Source organism: Impatiens glandulifera, chromosome 8 (assembly GCF_907164915.1).
Source record: "Impatiens glandulifera chromosome 8, dImpGla2.1, whole genome shotgun sequence".
NCBI lineage: Eukaryota > Viridiplantae > Streptophyta > Magnoliopsida > Ericales > Balsaminaceae > Impatiens > Impatiens glandulifera.
The window spans coordinates 45938865-45962740 of NC_061869.1; the positions used below are offsets into that span (position 1 = coordinate 45938865).

Below are 23876 nucleotides of genomic sequence, written 5' to 3' on the forward strand. Positions count from 1 at the left end.
TCTTCAATTTGATGTCCCCCATGCCAATAATATCTAGTGTCTCGCCATCTACGAGATAAACTTTCCCACAATTTCCAGCCACATAATTCAACATTAATTCTTTGTGGGGAGTGGTGTGGAAAGACGCTCCCGAGTCTAAAACTTATGAATCTATCGGGCTATCAACAGACAGAAGAAACGCATCACTAACAGATTTTGTAACAACATTGGCTGTATCATTTTTATCATCACTGTTTCTCTTCGGTGCTTTGTAGTTCCTCTTCAAATGACTTTCTTTACCACAATTTCAGCACTCAAATGTCTGCCTAGACTTGGACTAACTCTTCCTACTCCTCTATATAGATCTTCTCTTACCTTAGTTGAAATTTATATCATTACATATGCCCATATTTTCCACATTTAGAGCAGAACCTTTGAACATTTCACTGGAATTCATTTTACGAACCTCTTCAGCAAGAATACGATCTCTAACTTCAACAAATTTTAGTTTGGCATTTCCAACTAAATTACTAATTGTTGCCATCATAGGTTCCAAACTATGGTAGGGATGTTAACAAAATCAGGACATTAACTTCGTCCCCAAAATCAATCTCAACAGATAGCAATTGATTCACAATTGTATTGAATTCATTCAAATGAGTAGTGACAGAAGTACCATCAATCATTCTTAAGTAAAAGAGTATTTTTATTAAGTGTACCTTGTTGTTAGCAGATGGTTTCTCATATATATCAGAAAGAGCTTTCATCAGACCCATAGTATGTCTTCTCTTTTCTACATTGTGAGCAGCCGTATTGGCTAGCGTCAATCGGCCAATTCCCAAAATATGTCTATTAAGGAGTTTCCATTCAACTTCATTCATTTTATCTAGTTTCTCACTCAAAGGAGCATGAAGCTTCTTTCCATAGAGATAATCTTCAATCTACATCCTTTAGAAGGCATAATCTGTCTCATCGAATCTTCCAATCCCATGTCCTATAATGTTCTCGTTTGTCATTGTTTTCAATGCTCAAATCTAGCCTAGCTACTCTAATACCAGTTGTTAAGATTTGTATCTCCCAAATCCGACCTGCTTGAAACGATTTGTAAAAAATCAAGAAAGAATAACACAAGAAAACATAGATTTATAGTGGTTCACTTAGATTGAGCTACGTCCACTTCAGTTGTCACCAAATTTCAGTATGAAGAAGAAGGAATACAAAGTTTTTTGCCTCACACTTTATCTCTCTAAAATTATTTCTTGTTCTTATAAACCCTTAATAATCACATATTTATAGGGTAAACATTAAGGTAATAAAACCTAAATAACTCTTAGTCAGGCCCAAGCCCAAAACCAAATACAAACCCAATAAAATCTAATTAACAATTGTAGAGTTTATTATAAGTGTAAGCTTCATAACTCAATACACGATTGGCATAATCGAAACAATCGACACAAACGGAACGGAACGACATCGATTCTAATAGTTGGGTCGGTCATTCATCTATAAAGCTTGGTTGTAAGGTTAAGGTTTTTAGTTTACCCTATTATGTAATAGTTAGGTTTTCTGGTGTATCATATTCTATAATTGCTCTACTTTGTTACTGTGTTCTGTTCTTCATTAAAATATGAAGAAAGAAAAGCAATAAGAATAAGGAAGTCAAAGAATTTATGATGGAAGGTTTAAGGGAGGCAGCTAAAAAGGAAATTGATAAAATTACTAAAGAAGTTATCCAGAAAAAAATAGGAATGCGGAAAAGGTAAGGAGACAATTACTGATAAAAATTCTAAAGAAAATACAGTAGAAAAATAGGGGAAAATGAAGGAATATGGAAGGTTAAGTATAATAAAATAGCAAATCTCTTTGGGATTAAAAATCAAATTATAAAACTATTGATACATGCAAAGAAATGAGAGATTATGCTTAACAAACAGAAAATACAGCAAACAACCGTCCAATTGAATATACACTATCTTCAAGATTGGAACCTACTGAAAAATGAAGAATACGAAAAGATAGTAAACTAGTGAGTGGAAACAATGAGGGAGCTAATGAAGTCCCCAAAATCTAAGACATATACTATTATGAGCAAATCTAGATGGAAGGTAATAAAGTCTGGAAAAAGAATGCCGAAAATAAAGTAGAGGATCATGCATACAAAGGTCAAATCTACTTGGGTGAGTTTAAAACAAAAGTTGATATTCTCTACTCTCCTTTTTAATTTAAATTACTCACTAAAGTGGAGGAGAAATGCGTCAAAGAATGGGAAAATATAGTTGTTGAGAACTACATAGGAAAGAGTCGTATATCTTTCCTAGTCACCAAGGAATCACTAATGAAATAATGAGAGTAAAAGGGACTGAAGAAGGTTTGTACAAACATCAATGATCTCTATCTGCAATTCAAAAAGGGAACAAACTTGGATGATATTCTAAAATTCGGCATACTTATATTGGATTTAACTATATGAAGCTAGATAGATGGTCTGAAGAATTTAGTCGTTTAAGCAAGTCAAAGGAAACAACCCAAATATTGTTCAAGCTTAGTAACATCTCAACACACATGTATAATGCAGAAGCTCTAAGTCAAATTACTAGTTTATTAGGAAACCATTATATATGGACCCAGTTATAGAGAGAGGAGAGCACCTTACTTTTGATAGAATAAGCATTGAAGTACATCCTCAAAGTACATGGCCAAAAAACATGACAATAACTGATAGGAAGGGAAACCTACAGTCAGTGCTGTCAAAATCGCGCGTCAACTCGTCAACTCATCCGAGTTTGCATTTTTACCTAAAGAAATCGAGTCACGAGTCACAAAAAATTGCAAGAGTGTAAAATCGATGCTAACTCGCGTGTTGACTCGGTCAAACCGTTGAAAACGTTAAAATCGAAAAAATCGGTAAGTTTTATTATTTCTAATTTTTCTCATTTTCAAATATCAAAATTTAAACAAATATTACCTCAACTACTTCGTATTAATGAAGACTCCTCGACTTCTTCAAAATAATTGCATCTTTTGTTTGAATCTAAGCTTGGCAAATCGTAAGCATATTTCTTTTTTTCATCAATGGAAGATAATGAAGAACTTAAAAGTTTCTCTCTCTAAAATACTACAACCGGACCGTGCTCTTCTTCCTTTCTTCTCCTAATACCAAGGAATATCTATCTTCTTTCATTCTTCATTGTATCTTTACTTTTTTTGTTTTTTACCGTTAGATGATGATAAGTTCCAACTCACACGTATCACAAGACAAGACATTGTCAATGAATCAGAGTGTTGTCTTTTCAATATTGTCCTAGACATTGTCCTATTATCTATATAGTATTATTTTATTAATAATAAATCCTAGTTTAGTTACTTCAACTATTCTTATCCTAATTTAGTTAGGCATTTTAGTTATAATTTCTTTAATTAAATAGTTATCCTAATTTATAAAAGTTAGTTATAAACTTATAATCTCTTTTAAATATATTTGACATATCTAATTTATTAAAATATTATTATTTTATATTTTGCAGAGTTAGTCTAACTTATAAAACAATGTCATTATCGGGTTATGTTGCTCATAAGTTAAGTAAGAATAAACCGGGAAATAGATCTGATATTGGTTGGGAGTATGTTGATAGCAATTCTAAGAAAGTTAGATGCAAATTTTGCTCTAAAATATTCTCGGGTAGAATATATCGTTTCAAACATCATTTAGCTTGTACACACAAAGATGCTGAGCCTTGTATTATTGTTCCTGATGATGTGAAATTAAAGATTAGATAGTTTTTATCAAAAAATGATGAGGCAAAACAAAGAAAAAGACAAAAAGATATTTATGAGAATGAAGATGATGAAGGAGAGGATATGCAAATTGTTTCAAAACAATTTGACAAAGGTGCGAGACAATCTTTTATAAAGAGATCAAACGTACAAAAAAAAGTGAGTGAAATATTTAAGAAAGATTTAAGGGAAGATGCTTGTCAAATGATCTCTCGTTTTCTCTATACTAGTGCCATTCCTTTCAATGTTGTGAAAAATCCTTATTTTGAAAAAGAACTTGAGATGGTTGCTAGACATGGTCCAGGATTTAAGCCACCTACTTATCATGAAGTACAAGTGAAATATTTAAAGAAAGAGGTGGAACTAACACACGAGTTGTTAAGAGATTTTAAGATAGAATGGAGAAAAACAAGTTTCTCAATTATGTCAGATGGTTGGACTGATAAGAAAAGACGTTCCATATGCAATTTTTTGGTTAACAGTCCTAAAGGACGGTTTTTTTAACTTCCATTGACACTTCTGACATTTCTAAGACAGCGGATAAGATATTTCAAATGTTAGATGCAATTGTAGAAGAAGTTGGAGAAGAGAATGTTGTTCAAATAGTTAGTGACAATGCTGCTAATTACAAATTAGCTGGTGAATTGTTTATGGAAAAAAGAAAAAGTTTATATTGGACTCCTTGTGCTGCCCATTGTATTGATCTCATGTTAGAAGATTTTGAGAAAAAAATACATGTTCATACCTTGACAATTCAGAGTGCCAAAAGCATAATAAGGTATATATACTCGAGAACACTCTACTTATATCTATGTTACGACATTTTACTGATGGAAGAAACTTGATTAGACCAGCAAAGATAAGATTTGCCACTGCATATCTCACATTAGGGAGTTTTATTAACTTAAAAGTTCCATTAATGACTATGTTTAGTTCAAGAAATTGGAAATCAAGTTCATTCTCGAATACGGTTGATGGGAAGAAAATTGAGGAAATGGTTATTGGTAGTCGATTATGGTCAAATACAATTACATGTCTCAAAGCTGCGAGACCTCTAATTAAAGTACTTAGAATGGCGGATTCAGATGTTAAGCCTGCCATGGGTTTTATTTATGAACAAATTGATGAAGCTAAAGAAAAGATTAGAGTCAACTTCAACAATATAAAGAGAAAGTAAGTAACATACTAACATTTGTATTTTTATTGATTTTTATTATATAAAATATTCATTTATCTATGTATTCATAATATATTGTTTGTCTTCATTTTAGTTATGAACTTATTTGGAAGATCATTGATGAACGATGGGCAATTCAACTCCACAAACCCTTACATGATGCTGGTTATTATCTAAATCCTCAATATCATTATAGTTGTGATTTTAAATCTAATTTCCAGATTAAAAAGGGTTTATATAGTTGTATTGAAAGGATGATAACCGATGAAAATATGATAAGTAAGATAGATAGCCAGCTTGAATCATATAAAAATGCAAGAGGATTATTTGGTTCTAAATTTACAAAATTGGCAATAAGCACAAAGTCTCCAGCTGAATGGTGGGATTCTTATGGTGATGAATGTCCAGAGCTACAAATGTTTGCTATTAGAATACTTAGTCTTACTTGCAGTTCATCTGGATGTGAACGGAATTGGAGTGCATTTGAAATGGTATGTTTATGTTTTTACATATATTTAAATTTTTTTGTTTACCTAATTATTCAAAGTTTAAAATTATAACATTAATATTCTTCTTTGCCTATAGGTGCATACAAAGCGTAGGAATTGTCTACATCAACAAAAATGAATGACTTGGTATTTGTCATGTACAACATGAAGTTAAATGAAAAACAAGTATTAAGAAAATACGTTGAAGATGTTTCTTCCGTTGATGAGTAGATAATTGAAAAAAATGATACGTATAATTCATCGTCATCTCAAACACGTTTATTTATAGAGAGTATTGAATGTAGAGAAAACGAAGAAGAAATATGCGAGGAAGATGGTGAAAAGAAGGAGTAGAAAGAGATGATGATGATGAAGTTGATGATGATGTTGAAGTTGATGATGCTATGGATGATTTAAACAATTTTGATGTTAACAATGAGACAAATGTTGATGATTTAATTTCTTGATTAAAAAGTTGGTTATGAACAACTTATTAAGTATTTTGAATGATTTTTATTTATTAAGTTTAAAATATTTTGAATGATTTATAATTTAATAGTTAATATTATTTATAAGTAAACTCTTACGAGTTTACGATACGAGTTTACAATAGTCTAACGATTTTACGTAAACTTTCGATTTTGACAGCTTTGCCTACAGTCATAGAAATCTCATATGAATGTAGGCTAAATATGTGTGTTACAACTTTTTAAACAAAAAAAAAATACTTGTTTTTGAGACACGACGACAAAACCCTAGGTGAAGTGCGAACTGTGCGATCAGCGTGCCGTGTGTGCCGCGATATGCCGTCGCGGTCGTAATCGTCGTTGAAGAAACCCTCGATTGCAGTCGCAAAGAAATCACACACCATTCGTTGCCGTGCGAACTGTGCCATCTGTGCGATTTGTGAAATCCGTGTTCCGTGTGCGTCGTGATTTCATCTCTCGGTCGGAAGGGTCGTCTTTCCGCAGAAATCTACTAAATCTACTCATAGATCTCTCGGTCAAGACTAGAGTACATCAGGAAATCAATTTCAAACCTGTGTACTGTAAAGTTGTTAAAAGCTTCGCTGACACGAATCCGTCCGTGTCGGCCACTTTAAATATGACTTTTGCAAACATTGTAGCTTCAGCAGTACGGGAAATTCCCTCTTTGTCAACAGTTGGTACAAGCCCGGCCAACTCTCTTAATCGGGCAATGGGTGAATCCAGCACATGCTCCCCTGATCCTAAGATAGAAAATTCGAATGCAACTAACCTCCACATAGGCTTAGGAGAGAATCACACGAATATCCTCTTTGAAAATCATGGGTCTCCAAAGCCAGGAGGAAATGGTGGAAATCTGACTGACGTGAGCAAGAGCAATAATAAAGATTTTGCAGTCAACACGCCAGGTATGTTTTTTACCAATCCCAATAACACTCATGAGATAAATGAAAATGATAATAGAACTGTTAGTGGAATACATGCTGATAGCCTAGATTGTGATAGTCTAGGACATGCTCTAGGAAAAGATAGAGTACTTCTGGAAAATTGTCTAGGAAATAAAAATGCACAGGTCATTAACTCGGATTCTAATGGGAATCAAATTCAACTTGAGACTATTGAGATAATTGACTCAGACGAAGAAGCAGAGAAAATAATTCAGAAAGAATTGAAAAGAGAAAGAATTAATGCAGAAAATCTGGGTGAAACAGGAAAAATGCAAAGAATGGCAGCGAAAGTATTGGGTAAAGAAACAGACCCGAGGAAATGGAGGGTTGGTTTTAATGAAAGGGCCAATCTAAAAGGACTTAGAAATCAGATAACGAAATTATTGATACTGGGAAAGAAAGGCCAAATCGTTTTAAGCAAAGAGAAAAGCCAACAGTACACAGAGCAGCTCAACCTACATTACCTACAAGACTGGAATCTCCTCAAAAAAGAGGAGTACGATACTATTGTGAGCTGGTCTGTTGAAACTTTGAGAGAGCTCTCTAAATGCCCCAAAACCAGAGTCTACTTCATCAAGAACAATTCTAATTGGAATGTAGACCAGGTCTGGAAGAAAGCTGAAGAACAAAGAAAAACTCAAGGGAAGGATCAGAAAACAGGGCAAAACCAGAGTAACGAGCAGAATGAACAACAGAAACAGAATGTAGGGCAGAAGAACATAGGGGAAACAAAAGCTGACAATCCAGTTCAAGAGAGGGGAAAGATTTTTCTTGGAACATTTAAGCCAAAAGTTGAAATTATCGGTTCCCCGTTTGAATTCAAACTACCCCAAGAAGTTGAGGAAAACTGCGTAAATTCATGGAAGAATGTCATAGTGGGAAACTTCATCGGAAGAAATAAGGTGTCATTTCTAGTAACCAAAAAAACTCTAATGGAACAGTTGGGGGAAAATGGTCTAGAAAAGGTAACATCAAACATTCATGACTTGTACTTTCTCAAATTCAAAGAAGGATCAGATCTCGAAAGTATTCTGATCAATGGGCACACATTTGTTGGAAAAAACTACATGAAACTCGAAAAATGGACAAAAGGTATGAACCTCTTCAGCAAGCCCAAAGAAACTGCGCAAATCTGGTTCCAATTGCGCAACATCCCTCCCCACATGTATAACCCTGAAGCATTAAGTCACTTTGCGAGCCTATTGGGGAGTCCACTCTACATGGACCCAACTACAGAAAAAGGTGAGCATATGAGTTATGCTAGGATGTGCATTGAGGTACACCCGAGATCAAATCTTCCATACCAGATGACGGTAACAGACAGAAAAGGTGAACCCACAATTATGAGAATCTCATATGAGTGGAGGCCGAATAGATGCTTTGACTGTAATACATTCGAACATGTCTGTTACAAGTGCCCGAAAATAATTGAAGAAGAAAGGAAGAAGAAGATCGAGAAAGAGACAAAGATAGAGACAGAAAAGAAACAGAAAGAAGAACAAGAAATGTTGGAAAAGGAAAATGTTGAGAATGAAAGACAGAAAATGGTTACTAAAGAATTAGTATTGAGTAAACAGAAGGATCAAGATAAGGAAGGAAATTCAGAACATGGTTTTGAAGAACAGGGGAAGGAAGACAGAGTGGTAAGAGATTCAGAATCAAAGGCTGAGAATGAAGAGGTAACAAAGAAACTTGAATTGGAAGCAATAATCAATAACGAAGAGGTTGTGGAAAGGAAAAGTGTGGGAGAAAGCAAGAAAGGGGAAGTGGGTGAAGGAAATGGGAAAGATAAAGAAGAGGAAGCTGAATCGATTGAAACTGTACAATCTCCAATTAAAAAAAAGTTGACCAGAGAAACACAAAAATCCCAAAACAAGAAGGTAAGAAAATTAAGGAAAATACAATTCCTTATAGCCCTGCTATATGGGAAAAACAGAAAGGAAGAAAAAGTAAAGGAAGGGGAAGTAAAGCTGGAACATCTTCTTTTCATTAATGAACTTAATGACATGGAATATTAGAGGGTTAAATGACCCCATAAAAAGAAGAGAAGTTAGAAGAATAGCAGAGAAGAATGAAATCACAGTATTTGGAATTATTGAAACAAAAGTCAGACAAAGTCAAATAGAGAATGTTGCCCAAGGTTGCTTTAAAGAAGAATGGGAATTTATTCATAACTCTGATGGGATTAAAAGTAGAATCTGGGTAGGATGGGATAAAAGAAGGGTTGAAATCAAGAAAATTTTTGAAAGCAAGCAAGTTATTTTGACAGAGGTTATCAATCTGATGACAAGGGTAAAAATATTTTTTGCGGTAGTTTATGCAAGCAACTCTGGGACAGAGAGGAAGACACTTTGGAATGATTTAAGAAGAAGCATTACGGACGACGAACCATGGGTTATTATGGGAGATTTTAACGTTACAAGATTCAGGAATGAAAGAGAGCCTGAGACAGACATAACACAAGACATGCAAGATTTCAACGAATGCATTCGAGACATAAACTGCATTGAACCGTCTTTCTCAGGTAATATATTTTCATGGTCAACTACAAGAGGGGCGGACAACATGAGAAAGAGCAGAATTGATAGAGGCCTAGTGAATGAAAAATGGGTGGAATTTTACCCAAGAAGCCAAATACAGGTTTTGCAACCAGGTATATCTGATCACTGCCCTTTGAAATTCTTTTGGGAAAAGGAGAAAAAACAGAAAAGACCCTTTAAGTTCTTCAACTTCTGGATGAAAGATGAAGAATTTAATAAAATCCTTAATGAAACTTGGAACATCAGAATTAATGGAACAAAGATGTTTAGAGTTTGTGAGAAACTAAGATTACTTAAAGGGAAGCTGAATAAACTAGACCGGAAAAAATATAGTGGGATTTCTAAAAGAGTAGAGGAAGCCAGAATGAAACTAGAGGAAATACAAAGCAAGGCACTAAGAGCCCCAAATCTACCTTATAACAGGGAAGAGGAAAAAGAGGCTCTTACACGATTCAGAGACCTCTGTTCTAAAGAGGAAAGTTTTGCTAAGCAAAAATCTAGAGAAAATTGGCTTTCATTAGGAGACAAGAATACTTTTTTCTTCTATAAAAAATGTTCATCAAGGAATTTCAGAAATCAGGTCCTAAGGCTCACAAACTCAAATGGAGATGTTTTACAGGGACAAAAAGCAGTTCATGAGGAAGCAATAAGTTTTTACAAAGAGCTGATTGGAACAGAAACTAGCACAACAATAGAGGACAACCGAAGATTGCTTCAACAGATTGTGCAAAGGAAAATCAGTGAAGAAAGTGGTAACAAATTGATTACAATAGTTAGTATGGAAGAAGTTAGAAAAGCTGTGTTTTCGATGAAAGGGGATAAAAGCCCAGGGCCAGATGGTTTCAACGCGAACTTCTTCAAAGAAAACTGGGAAATAGTGGGTAAAGATGTAAGCGAAGGGGTTTTAGAATTCTTCCAAAACAGGAAAATGTTGAAGCAATGGAACGTCACAGTGTTGAATTTGATTCCTAAGAATTCAATTCCGGAAAAAATTCAGGACTTTCGTCCTATTTCATGTTGCAATGTTATTTATAAAATTATTTCAAAAATTATTTCGCAACGTTTGAAAACAGTTATTGATAAACTTGTAGGATTAGGGCAATCAGCATTTATTCCCAAACGCTCTATTTCCCATAACATCCTACTCATGCAGAGCTTATTGAATGGATATGGAAAGAAAAACATATCGCCACGTGTGGCTTTCAAAATTGACATTAAAAAAGCTTTTGACTCGATCAGATGGGGATCAATCCACGAATTCCTCCTTGCTGCAGGTTTTCCAATTATTTTCATTGATTGGATTATGCAATGTGTTTCCACTCCTCACTTTGTTGTGAGCGTGAATGGTATTCATGGAGGCTTTTTCAAGGGTGAAAGGGGAGTAAGGCAAGGAGACCCTATATCTCCTTACTTATTCGTCTTAATAATGGAAATTCTTGACTGCATTTTAAAAATGCTTCTGAGAAGTCATCATTTCAAATTTCACCCGTACTGCAAAGAAGAAGCAATAACCCATATATATTTTGCAGATGATCTATTTTTTGTGGCTTATGCGGATGTTGAATCTGTTAGTATAATCAAAGAAGCTCTAACAATCTTTTCGAGTATTACAGGTCTATACATCAATAAGGACAAAAGTCAGGCTTTCTATGGAGGGGTTAATGAAGAAAGGAAAGAAAACATTTTCAATATTATGGGAATCAAGGAAGGTGAACTACCAGTGAAATACCTTGGAGTACCCCTGTCATCAAAACAACTCCGATACAATCACTTTAGACAACTGATAGAAAATGTTAGAAATTCTGTTGTGGGTTGGGCTACGAAAAAACTGTCTTATGCAGGTAGAATCGAGCTCATTAAAAGAGTCATTTTTGGAATTATTGGCTACTGGGCACAACAGATAGTCATCCCAAAGAAAGTAATGGCTGAACTCGATAGAATCATGCGAGACTACATATGGGGAACACAAGGCAGAGGAGGAAAAAAAGTCAAATGGGAGGATGTTTGCACTCCCATAGAAGAAGGAGGACTAGGAATAAAAAGTTGTGTTGAATGGAACAAAGCCCTCACCATCAAGAGCTTATGGGAGTTGGAGCAAAAAGCGGACTCCCTATGGGTCAAATGGGTGCATACAAGATTTATGAAAGAAGAGCAGAGTATCTGGACACTAAGCATCAACGAAAGAATGGCATGGTCATTGAAGAAAATCTTAAAAACAAGAAAAGATGCCTTTCAAATGGTGAAAACCACAATTAGAAATGGAAGAGGGGTACTATTCTGGCATGATCCTTGGTTGGATAATATTCCCATTATATTCAAAGAAGAAATGCAAGGAAACAGAGTTAGAAGAGAATACATCAAATACTCATTTAGAGACGTATATGAAGGTAGATGTGATTCACTTTTGAGGCGTATTCCAGAAGGTGATAGAATCCTAAACCTAATGAGGCAGAAGCAACTCAATGAAAATAATGATGAAATAAGCTGGAAAACAGAAAGCAATGAGAAGTTTATTACAAGAAAGGCATGGGAAATTGTTAGAACAAGAGGACAGGAGGTAGATTGGCATAATGTGGTATGGTCTCCAAAGATTATTCCTCGTCACCAATTTATTCTCTGGCTGGTATACAGGAAAGGTTGACAACAAAAGACAGAATTCGAAAATATATAAACATTCCTGATATCAACTGTGTCCTATGTTTGGGAGTTGAGGAAAGCATAAACCATTTATTTGGGGAATGCTCTTTTGTAATACAAATCTGGAGGATGTATGCTGCAAACATGAACATCATCAACTTTCCAAGAATATGGGAAGAAATCCAAGAGTGGATGAAGAATAAAGCAAAAGGAAGATCCTTCTATGTAAGTACGTTGAAATGCTACTTTGGAGCAGTAATCTACAATATCTGGAAAGAAAGAAATTCAAGAACTCACAGTGGAAGAAGTAGAACCGCTGAAGATATTTGGAGAGATATAACTTCAGATGGAAATGCACTCATTCAATCCTGGAGAGGAATCGAAAGGAATGAAGAGAATAGAAAGCTCTGCCATATATGGGATATTTCGTTTGAGAAGGTCACAAGTAGAATAAAAGTAAAAACGCTGTAGGCGCTAATTGATTATTGTTATTGTCTGTAATTCAATTATTGTTTCATTGTCAAATCTAGAAATTGTCTAGATCTGATCTTAAACTTTTGTATTTTTTCCCTCTTTTGGGTTTTTTTAATGAAATGGCACTAAGCTGTTTTCCCAAAAAAAAAAAAATATGTGTGTTTTCTACGATAGCCAGGAAGCGAAAAAGGAGGACAGAGAAAGAAAATAAGGAAGAATCAGATAAGTAAGAAATGAGTGTTTTGAGATCTCCTCTCAGTCTAGAAGATGTTCAAGACTATGAAAGAACCAATAAGGTCCGTTGTGCTTGTTGTGAAGAACTGAAAAAGTGCCTCAACTTCCCAAGAATATCGTCGTGGGAAGCGCTAAAATATAATGGTTGATAACATGAAATTTATTATTTTCACTAGAGGGATTTATTAAAATAAATAAGACATTTCAATAAATATAAAAAATTGAGAAAGTACTCAAACATAGAAAAATTAAAGGGTGATAGCTATGTTTGAGATAAGAAATTTTAGGAATTGCACAATAATCTTGCTAATGGTGTATAATTTTTTTTGAGAATTAATTATTTAATAAATAATATATTAAAGATTTATTTAATATAAGTATATTTGATAACACATTTATAATATTTATAATTATTTAAAATAAAATATAAATAAAAATATACTAAAAAATACTGTAATAAGTTAAAATATATAATTTTTTTTTTCTAGGTTTGGGATATTAACATCGGGAATATTCTGGAAACATCGTCAACGAACGGTAGTGACGCGACTCTAATCGTGCACCGTTGGATCTAGAAGCTACATCTGGCTACCGTTCGTTTCTAACACTTTCTTTCCTCTCCTCTACGTGAACAAAACCCCCAACAAGAGAGAAATCTGAGTAGTGAAGGAAGATTTGAAGATTGTCGTGGGAGTTCACATCCATCCATCGCGAGAATATCTCTTCTGTTAGCCAAGGACAAGGACGCGAAAATGGCCGAACATTTGGCTTCAATCTTCGGAACGGAGAAAGATCGGGTGAATTGCCCTTTCTACTTTAAGATTGGAGCTTGCAGGCATGGAGATCGATGCTCCAGGCTTCACACTAAACCTTCTATAAGTCCAACCCTTTTACTTTCCAACATGTACCTGCGACCTGACATGATTACTCCAGGTGTGGACGCTCTAGGCCAGTCCATCGATCCCCACAAAATACAGGAACACTTTGAGGTTTGTTTTTCTATTTTGTTAGTGTTGCATAATAATCTGCCGAACACCACACCACAATTATACTTAATCTCAATACAATACAAATGAAGTTTTAAAAAAACCCATTTGAAAACATTTTTGTCTGTTAGATATCTCATCTGGAATGACAAAGTGTTGTTCATTTTTGCTCTAATTCATTTTGTCTGAGGTATTGTATTGGTCAATGATCTTTTGAGCTTATGAATGCTACTCACGGTTCTCATACTTTTCGGGTGTAATGGTTTTAGGATTTTTATGAAGACTTATTTGAGGAGCTGAGTAAGTATGGCGAGATTGAAAGCTTAAATATTTGTGACAATCTTGCTGATCACATGGTAAAGGCTTTAAATTGATTGTTTTTCTTCATTACAGTTTCCTTGGAGATAGCAATGTATAAAGAATATAACATCATACTGCAGGTTGGCAATGTCTATGTCCAGTTTAGGGAGGAAGAACATGCAGCAAATGCTCTAAATAATCTGAGTGGAAGGTTCTATGCTGGTAACTTCCATTGACTTCATATATATATTTGAAATGTTAAAAGTTTTTATTAATATATTTATCGACTTTTCTTGCACTTATTTATGAATTTCAACAGGGCGACCCATCATTGTTGACTTCTCCCCAGTGACCGACTTTCGTGAAGCCACATGCAGGCAATACGAGGAAAATACCTGCAACCGTGGTGGCTATTGCAACTTTATGCATCTCAAAAAGATTGGCAGGTAATGCCTTGTTTCTTTTCTTCTTCTTTTTCCCTTAATAAAAACTAACATTTTCATTACTACCCCAACAGTTAATTCTTAAGTCTCATTTTTCATGAGTAACAAAAGTAGTTAGGATGCAGGATTATTTTGATTCTGGAGGTTTTGTGTTTGGTACTACATACCCTTTGATGCTGCTTTTCAGATGTGCAAATGGTTGACAACATTGTCATGACTTGTACATCATCTAAAATACCATTCTTCTTAAATTATTTTATAAAATATAAAACTACCCTTCTCTTTTTAATTACAATTCAAAGGCTGTGTTTGACACTACACACAAAAAACACAATTATCTCATATCCCTTATTAAAATGTTTATTTAATTTTCTATTTCCGATTCTTTTGTAAAAAAATTTATCGCCAACAAGCTCTAGGTTTTCATTAGAACAATCACTTCTAGGTTTCCTTTTTCTTTTGTAAATGGTCAAGAGTGTGAAGACTTGATCTCATTACCTTAAGGACACGACTATACCATTGAGCCATGAGTCTCCACTAGTTTTCTTATTTTTTTTTGTACTTTCTTCTCCTTGATTTGAGAATACGTGCATGATTACAGCAAACATTACACTTGTCTTGATAATAGGGAGCTGAGGCGGCAGTTATTTGGGAGGTACCGCAGAAGGCATAGTCGTAGCCGCAGTCGAAGTCCATACAGGCATCGAAGTCATGAAGACCGGTCTCACAGTAGTCGTGGCCACAGTAGAAGGCATGATGATGAGAGAGATTACTACTACCATGAGAGTCGGAAATACAAGAGCTCCAGCCCAGGTAATGAGAGAGGACGAAGCAGGAGCCCAGGAGGGGGGAAGAGGAGGAGGAACAGAAGTCCGGTAAGAGAAGGGAGCGAAGAGAGACGTGCCAAAATTGAGCAATGGAATAGGGAGAAGGAACAAGGAGGAGAGAAAATCAATGGAGGCGAAGGCAACCATAAGCAGCATGAGGATGGATATCAGTACTGATGAATTTACTCTCTGGTATGCAGTATTTCTTTTGGTTTTCTATTTTATTCTCTTGCTTTCTCTTTTGTTTTATTTTCCATCTCAAGAAATCATAAAGAATTTGATTTTTTTTGTCAAAAGATGTACTTTTTGTAATATGTTAAGGAGAAGCCCTCCAACTCATGAGAAAAATCTAAATCAAGCCCATTTAGAAACACTTTCAGGGTTTTGAAGAGAAAATGTTAGTAAATTTATGATTCTATATCTAATTAAGTTCTAATTCAAATTGTTTTCAAATTAATTTATTAACGCAGTCTCTTCCAAACCCAAAACCAAAACAGTGTTTCAAATGGGCTAAACAAAAAAGCCTGATACCATCAAATTTTCTATGAATTTTGTCAAATATCATAATTACACTTTCCCTAACTAAACAATCCCACTTTGCTATTGCACACAACTTAATGAAGAAATGGATGAAGCCCTATTCAATTGCAAAAGACTTTAGGCTATGTCTGGTTTAAGGCGTAGATAGAGATAGAGAGAAATAATTGAGGTCTAATTTCAAATCCTTTGTTTCTTTGGTAACTTCAAATAAGAAATTCCACTAGGAATTACAATTCTAATGGAATTGAATGCATATGACCTTTTAAGTTTTATTCAACATTTTATACTTGGGAATTACAATCCTAGGATTTCTCCAAACACATTAGAATTGAACTGGAACTCAATTCCAATTCTTACCGATTGGAATTAAAATCCTAGGTCAATTATAACTACAATAATCAAAACATAACCTTATATTGGTTACCAATAGTGTTTCTTGAAAGTTGATGGAGATCATGGGAAATTTGATGGGTGAATTTCGCTGGCTACACATTGCCATGAACATTCATTTGCTTGTTTGCTAGTTGTCTCTATTATGTAGTTTAGCTGAGCTGTTCTAAATATAATATTTTGGAACTCATAATATTTTTTTCCTTTGAAATGTTAATGTTTGTTTTGTTGCATTCTCAGCTACTAATAATACAAATATTGTTTGCACCAAGTTTTCACCACTTGACCTCAACATTGTTCATTGAACAACAATGATGAGGTCATTCTGAATCCTTAACTGGTTCTTATTCTCTAATAAATTATTTATGGTTGCTGGCATCATGTCACAAAATTTAAATACGTTGATTGACATCTCCATCCAAGCCTTCTTTAACTTCATGATCACCTCCCGGATTCTTAATTCTCTTTTTTTACACCCACCCTTAATATCATCAATCACCATCGAAATCAAAACTTCATCATTCTCAGACTATCTTAACCTTGTTGGGTTCCTTCATGTATTACAGTATTAGCATCAAATCACAAAGAAGAGGCAAGAAAAGTTCATATTTTTGTTCTCTTTAGTTTTTTCCATGGGATTTTGATTCACCAACACACCAACTTTGTGCTTGGTTCCGTTTTTCTATATTTTTGGGGGAAAATTGAGCCATGTTTTATTTTCAGCACAATGCTTTGCTCCTTGTAAATCAGTTCTTAAATTTTAATAATACTTACTCGTTTAGCAAAAAATAATAAAAATAACCCACATCAAACAAGGTCTTGGTTTCCCTGATAACCCACTTATTTAGATTTATATCTGTTTTCCTTTCTGTTTATGGTGCTTTTTTCTTTGTCAATTTGTTTGATGTGCAGTCAGGCACAGAGACAATTGTACAACCAGGCTACTACTAATTTACATTCATGAATCAAATGACTACTACTACTACATATGACGGGTTTTGTTTTCATTCTTTATTGATGTATTTTTTTAATTCTTAAATTAAAAGATTTTGAGTTATATTGATAATGAGTGTTGCAGGTTCAATCAGGTTTTTCTACATGCAAGGTTTGAAGAATACATTAGTGTTTGAAAAAGATTACAACTCATGGTGAAATTTGTGTACAGGTTGCTTGCTTTATGTTTGAGGAGAATTGTGTCTAATTGGACTTTGCAGCTGCAGATTCTCAAATAACTTAAGAGAAGAAGAAGAAGAAGCTTCCAGCTGGTTAATGCATTTCATGTTTAACTGTAGGTTACAATATAGGCAGTTGAGTTCATCTTGTGACCATCTTATTTATTATGTCTGATTCTGCAATTGACATTCAAAACTTTTCTTTTTAGGGTTTTTTTGAGATGATACTTGATTGTTAAGTTATTATTATTACTAATTGACGGTTTATTAAAACTTTTTTTTTATATCCCCTCTCTCTCAAGAAGATGCACTTATAATGAATATGTGAGTGATTTGTGAAGAAGCAGATAATCTATTCTCACTTTTTTTTATAGTAATTTTATAATTAATCTTTCATAATTTTAATCATTTTGATTTGACCATTAATATTTTTTCAATTTCATCAAAACATAGTCAAGTCAAATTAAATGATAGGTATCGATTTCAAGTTGATGAAAAAACTAGGTTTTCATACCTATGAAATTATTTCATTTTCAACCTTCTCCCTATTCTTTTTGAAATGTGGCTTTAATTTTAGGGCTACTTATGTGGATTTATTGGGGTCTAGAATGTATTGGTTGGTGGAGTTAATTCCACAACATGAATTTCATTCCTCAAAACTCATTATTCATCAATTTCTTACTAAGTTGAGGGGATGATAAATGATTCTAGGGTATGCTCACCAAAGTACAATAAAAGCTTTTTTATATTAGTTGGACCCAACAAACACCTTCATTTGGTGGGCTCTAACAAGCCCCGCTCTTAGCCAATGAGCTTCAGACTTCTTATTCGACAAAGGTTTGGTCATTATATCAAATCTATTGTCACTATTATTAACTTTTTCTACGTTTAATTATTTCATCTCGAGCACATCTCCAATCAAGCTGTATCTAACTTTAATATGCTTGGGTCTCGAATGAAATATGAAGTTTTTGGAGAGAAGAATAGCGCTCTAGCTATCCCTATACACCATGTATTTTTTGTTATAGACCCAATTTTTCTAAGAACCTTCTCATCCACAACGCTTTCTTACAACCCTCAATGATTGCGATATACTGCATTTGTGATAGATAGAGAAACACAGTTCAACAACTTGTACTATCAAGAGAAATCTCCTCATTTGAAGGTCATCAGAAATCCTGAAACATAATTCTAAAATCAACGGCACTAGCCATATTTTGAGTTTGTATAACCAACTAGAATATGTTAATCAATGCCAAAGCATAATCACACATTTGAAAATTCTCTTTGATATTGATACAAGAGGAAAGAATATTAGATCTATTACACTATGTGGGAGTGACAGTTATTGATATACTAGTATAAATATAATATTGGTTGTTAATGATTTAGTTCAAAATTCTTATTAGAAATTCTCTCTCTTCCTTATTGTATTCTCCATATCGGTTAGGGTTCTCCTCCATGATTTTAATAAGTCGGTTATTTGTCGACATTGTTTCGTGATTAACTCTCACGGTTCTGGCTGCACATTCTTTTGTATATGTCAGAGATTGTCTCTTGCACATGACTCAAACTCACGTCGCAATAGTTGTTTCAGCTCTATTCACGTCAATACTTTGCTGAGAGTTTTCATTATCACATGTTCCCTAAGCCATGGTAGTGCATTTTCCCTCATGTGAGTTGTCGCAAGATGCACCTCGTCTTCTTCAAGCGTATCGTTAACCCGAAAAAATCTTTGAAGCTCATAAATCCAGTGTTCGACATTTTCTCCAAAGAATTTGGGGAAAATCATTTTCAAATCAACCACACCATAATTTCATTTGAACTTTTTAATTAATGTTACAGCCGCAAGGATAGTAAGGAGCAGTAAGTAGCAGGTACTGAACAGCTGAATCAGTAAGGAAGGGTACCAGCTAGAATAGTATGGAGCAGGTAAGGAGTAGGTAATGAACATGTCTTTCTGATACAATCTGTCCCCTTTTTAATTACTTAGTCAGATTTCTCTCTTTAAGAGCACGATTGGAACTGAATAAAAAATCAACCCTATCTTCAAGCTAAGTAATCACACAATAAACTGAAAGAAGTATTGTTCTCTATCAGCCTCTAAAAAATTAAATCAGGAATCAAACCTGATTTATGAAGTCTTCTTCGCGGTTGACAAACCGGAAGTTGGAATGTTGTCATTTATCTGAAAGTGTGGTTCGTGACTATAGAGTTAGGGTTTCAGTCTCATCTGCATTGTTACGACGACACCTATAATCTCAGGTTCCAAACTACCTTCTTCATTGTCCTTAGACGAGTCGGAAAACAGGAACGACGTTGATGGTCGCTAGGTTTAACAAAGGCGGATCGCAATCATGTGAATATCGTGAACTCAGATTCGCGATCGCGCCAAAATAATATATAGTTCTGTGACGATCTTCATCTTCTCTAGAGCACTTCTTCTTCTTCAATGAATCGATTAGGAATATTGTGAACCGATTCTAAGAAGCGGCATTTCTTCTTCTTCTTGAGTGATTTGATTAGGATTCTTGTGAACTGTTTCTAAGCAGTGACTACGGAACAAGACGCAAATGCAGATCTGTTTCAAGTATAAACCTCAATTTGTACAGACTATTTTGTCAAGAACGAGCTTTGATACCAGTGTTATACCTCCTAGTAGAATTATGTATAAATTTAAACATAAAATGATAGAAGAATTATATTGAGATGAGTAATGAAGAATCTAAGGAGGAGATAGAACCCTAACTGAGGGAGAATATAATAAAGAAGAGAGAGAATTTCTAACAAAAATTTTCAACTAAATCATTTACTAACTATTTTTAACAACCAATATTATATTTATATTAATCTATCAATAACTGTCACTCCCACCATAGTGTAATAACCCTAATATTCTTTCCTCTTGTATTAGATACCTCAACATCCATTGGATTGCTTTTTATTGCTCTTCTCCTAGATTTGAGAGGCGATGTCCGGTTTGGTGCTGACCATATAACATACATCAAATTTCCAACTGCAGATGCATATGAAACTTTCGTCATCTTCGTCTTTTCTTTCTCACTTGTCGTACATTTATTTATAGAAATCTTGAAGTGACCTACAAGTGAATAATTGACTACTTTCGCTTTTCTAGTGTTGAACCGTTCAAGAACCTTCTCAATGTATCTTTCTTGAGATATCCACAACTTCCCATTTTTTCAGGCATGCGAGATCTTTATTCCAAATATCTTCTTCGTTGACCTTAAGTATTTTATTACAAATGACTTGCTCAACTCCGCTTTCAGTTTTTCAATCTTGGCAACATCACGACCGATGATCAGCATGTCGTCGATATATAACAGTATAATGATGAACTCGTCATTTGAGTATTTTTAATTAACACACAATGAAATGATACCGTCTTACTATATCCTTGACTCATCATGAACGAGTCAAATTTTTTGTACCACTGCCTTGGAGTTTGTTTGAGTTCGTACAATTTCTTTTTCAACTTATACACAAGTTGTTTCTTTCCTCTAACTTTGAATATACCGGGTTGCTTCATAAAAATCTCTTTTACTAATTCACCAAGAAAAAAAACAGTTTTCACGTTAAATTGTTCCACCTCTAGGTTTAAACATGCAATTAACCCTAGTGCAACTTAGATTGAACAATTCTTTACCACCGAAAAAAATATTTTTTCAAAGTCGATCCATTTTTATGACCAAAACCCTTCACAACTAACTAAGCCTTGTACCTAAACCGTGAGCTATTGTTCTCGATGTTCAACCTATACACCCACTTATTATTGAGTGCTTTCTTTCCTTGAGATAACTTTACCAATTCGTACGTGTGGTTATCATGTAAAGATCGTATCTCTTCTTGAATGATTTTCAATTATTCATTCTTGTCATTAACTTTGACTGTTTCTTGATAAATTTCTAGTTCTCCTTCATGCATGAGTAATAAATACTCATTGTAAGGGTAGTTCTCTGTTAGATATTCTCAAAGATGGTTCAACTAGCATTAATATAGTTTCTTCCTCAATGTCTTCAACTGGCTCATCGTCAATAATACCATCACTATCTCCTTTCTCAGTGTCTCCCCTATGATCAAAACTCATGACAGGTGGAGTTGCATCCAAACTAGTAGGACTTTCAACAAATGAACTATCTTTTTCAACCTTGTCACTAACTTGTAACTTGGTCTATAAGAAACACAACATATCTACTTCTCACGATCTTTTTTTTCATCAGATCCTATAACCTGTACCCGAACTCTTCGTGACCGTACCCTATTAGACACACTATTTCGTCTTATCATCAAGCTTTCAAACTTTCATCTTTTGGGATATGAACGAACGCCCTACAACCAACGACTCTCAAATTCTTGTAAAAGACATATTTTCCTATCCAAATCTTTTTCGGAATGTCATTGTTCAATGCTGCTGCATGAGAAAATTTTATTAAGTCAACTGCATTTTCTTATTTCCTCCCCCAAAAGGACTTGGGTAATTTCGCATTAGACAACATATACCACACAATTTCTTCAATCGTTTGGTTCATTATTTCAGCAACACAATTATGTTGAGGTGTTTTTAAAAGCATTTTCTTCAATTCTATGTCGCGATCTCTACAATATTGTCCAAACGACCCATGTATTCACTACCGTTGTCTGACTTCACGCATCGCAATTTCCTACCTAATTTTCTCTCAACTTTGGTATGAAAATCTTTTAAGTTGTCTAACACCTGATCTTTTGTAGAGTATAAAACCAAACATTTCTTGAGTGATTATCAATAAAGGTTATAAAATAATTATGAATGAAATGAGAAACATTAGATTTTCCATGTAGATAGAGTGTATGAAATACAACTTTGTGTATTTTTCTAGTTAAGAAAACATCATAGGTTTTCAAAGACGTGCCTTGTAAATCGGGAATGAATTGTTTCTAGAAAGAGAGATTGAAGTCCTTTCTCACTCATGTGGCCAAGACTCTTGTGTCACAAATCAATATCCACATATTTATGGATTAAGTTTATCTCTCCCTTGTACAATTTGGTTTGTATTACATACAATGAGTCCGTCTTCGTCCTCTAGCCATCATGAGAGAACCTTTGGTGAAATTTTACTTACCTTCACCAAAATAATTTTTGAACCCCTCATCGCCGAATTTGCACGTAGAAATTGTTATATTTTTTCTCCTAGTTGGATAGACCCAACTTGATGTGGGTTTTAATTAGGCCCACGATATATAATGTGAAAGAACATTATTTTTCCACTTCAGGTTAACTGGGTTTTAAGAACAACAAAAGAGAGATCAGAGCAAAAACTTATTCAAGGGTTTGAGGTAGCAGCTAGAGAAGATTTCTGTTTGCCGGAGTTTGTGTCGTTTAATCGCTTCAAACGTTGACAGCTTGTTGATTATTTCTGGGACTACGTTCTAAACAGTGAAGATTTGTTTTCTGGTTGCAGAATTGATAAGTTAATTGGGAAAGTGTTCTATTTTGAAGAATACATTTTCCCATTAGAAATCAAGTTGAAGCGAATGTATGAATGTGTCTCACATCTTTAAGTATCAATTTATAGTCAACGATAGCCTTTAAAAAATGTCATAGATACCCACTATCTTCGATAAACCGCTATTACTCATTGAGATATTGCCAAAATCTTCTCCTAAATACGTAGAGAAAAAATCAACATGAGTAGTAACGTGAAAACAAACACTGAAATCAATCTCTCAGTCACTATCTTGACTTATGAGATTAACGCAATCATCCTTACATACGATGGTGACGTCTCCCTGTACAACCACATTGGTTTATTTTTCTCCCTTCTGCCATTCATTTCCATATTCGACATTATCTCTTCATTTGTCCTAATTTGTTATAGTGATAACACTTAAAACTAAGACTTCGATCCTCCTTTATTCAAGTCATTCTTTTCCTTTTTGTCGCGCGGAGATATATTTTTACTCATTCCACGCAACTTTGAATTTTAATCTACTAGAGTTTCTAAAGCCGATTCACATCTCTCTCTCTTTCTAGTCTCTCCGTTGAAAAGACTATCTTTAACCATTAGATGGTTAAAATACTCTTTGTCTCTTACTTGCTCAATGAAATCACCAACGTTTCCCAACTTTCCAATGACAAAATGTGAAGTAGTAGTCTATAGCTCATCGTCAAGAGTCATCCCCATCGATGTCATCTGATTCACTAAACTAAAAAACTTGTTAGTGTGCTCTATCATACTCCCACTGTTTTGAACTTCAAGTTCACGAGTCACCAAATTATCATCTTCTTGTTCCTAGAAGAACCTTTCTCGAACATTAACTTCAACTTTTTCTAAAGTGTATGCACATCATTTTCTTTTGTAATGTGGTGTAAAATATTTTGGTCAACCAACTGCCTAATCGTAACATATGTTTTCCAATTTATAATTTTCCATTATTTATCGCTCATCGTGTCTGGCTTGTGATGCCTTGTACATGCCTAAACAAATC

The 23876-nt window shown here is 34.5% G+C and overlaps 2 protein-coding genes across 4 annotated transcripts; both read left to right on the forward strand.

Moving 5' to 3' along the window:
- The first annotated feature begins 4035 nt into the window (after positions 1-4035).
- On the forward strand, positions 4036-5557 carry LOC124913387. The gene is made up of 5 exons (XM_047453970.1): positions 4036-4186; positions 4291-4531; positions 4687-4926; positions 5025-5421; positions 5516-5557. Exons 1-5 carry the CDS (start codon positions 4036-4038, stop codon positions 5555-5557), a joined length of 1071 nt encoding a protein of 356 aa, XP_047309926.1.
- A 7817-nt stretch (positions 5558-13374) lies between these two features.
- LOC124911888 (splicing factor U2af small subunit B-like) lies at positions 13375-17620 on the forward strand. Of its 3 annotated transcripts, XR_007096626.1 has the most exons (7): positions 13375-13724; positions 13991-14077; positions 14162-14243; positions 14341-14467; positions 15093-15483; positions 16462-16540; positions 17134-17620. XR_007096626.1 is itself a non-coding variant. In XM_047452418.1 (6 exons), exons 1-5 carry the CDS (start codon positions 13488-13490, stop codon positions 15466-15468), a joined length of 909 nt encoding a protein of 302 aa, XP_047308374.1. In that variant the 5' UTR covers positions 13375-13487; the 3' UTR covers positions 15469-15483; positions 17134-17620. The 3 variants fall into 3 exon arrangements, 2 of the variants coding, with proteins under 2 accessions (XP_047308374.1, XP_047308375.1); XM_047452418.1 differs by lacking the exon at positions 16462-16540; XM_047452419.1 differs by lacking the exon at positions 16462-16540 and having other exon boundaries at positions 17387-17620.
- Positions 17621-23876: the final 6256 nt, after the last annotated feature.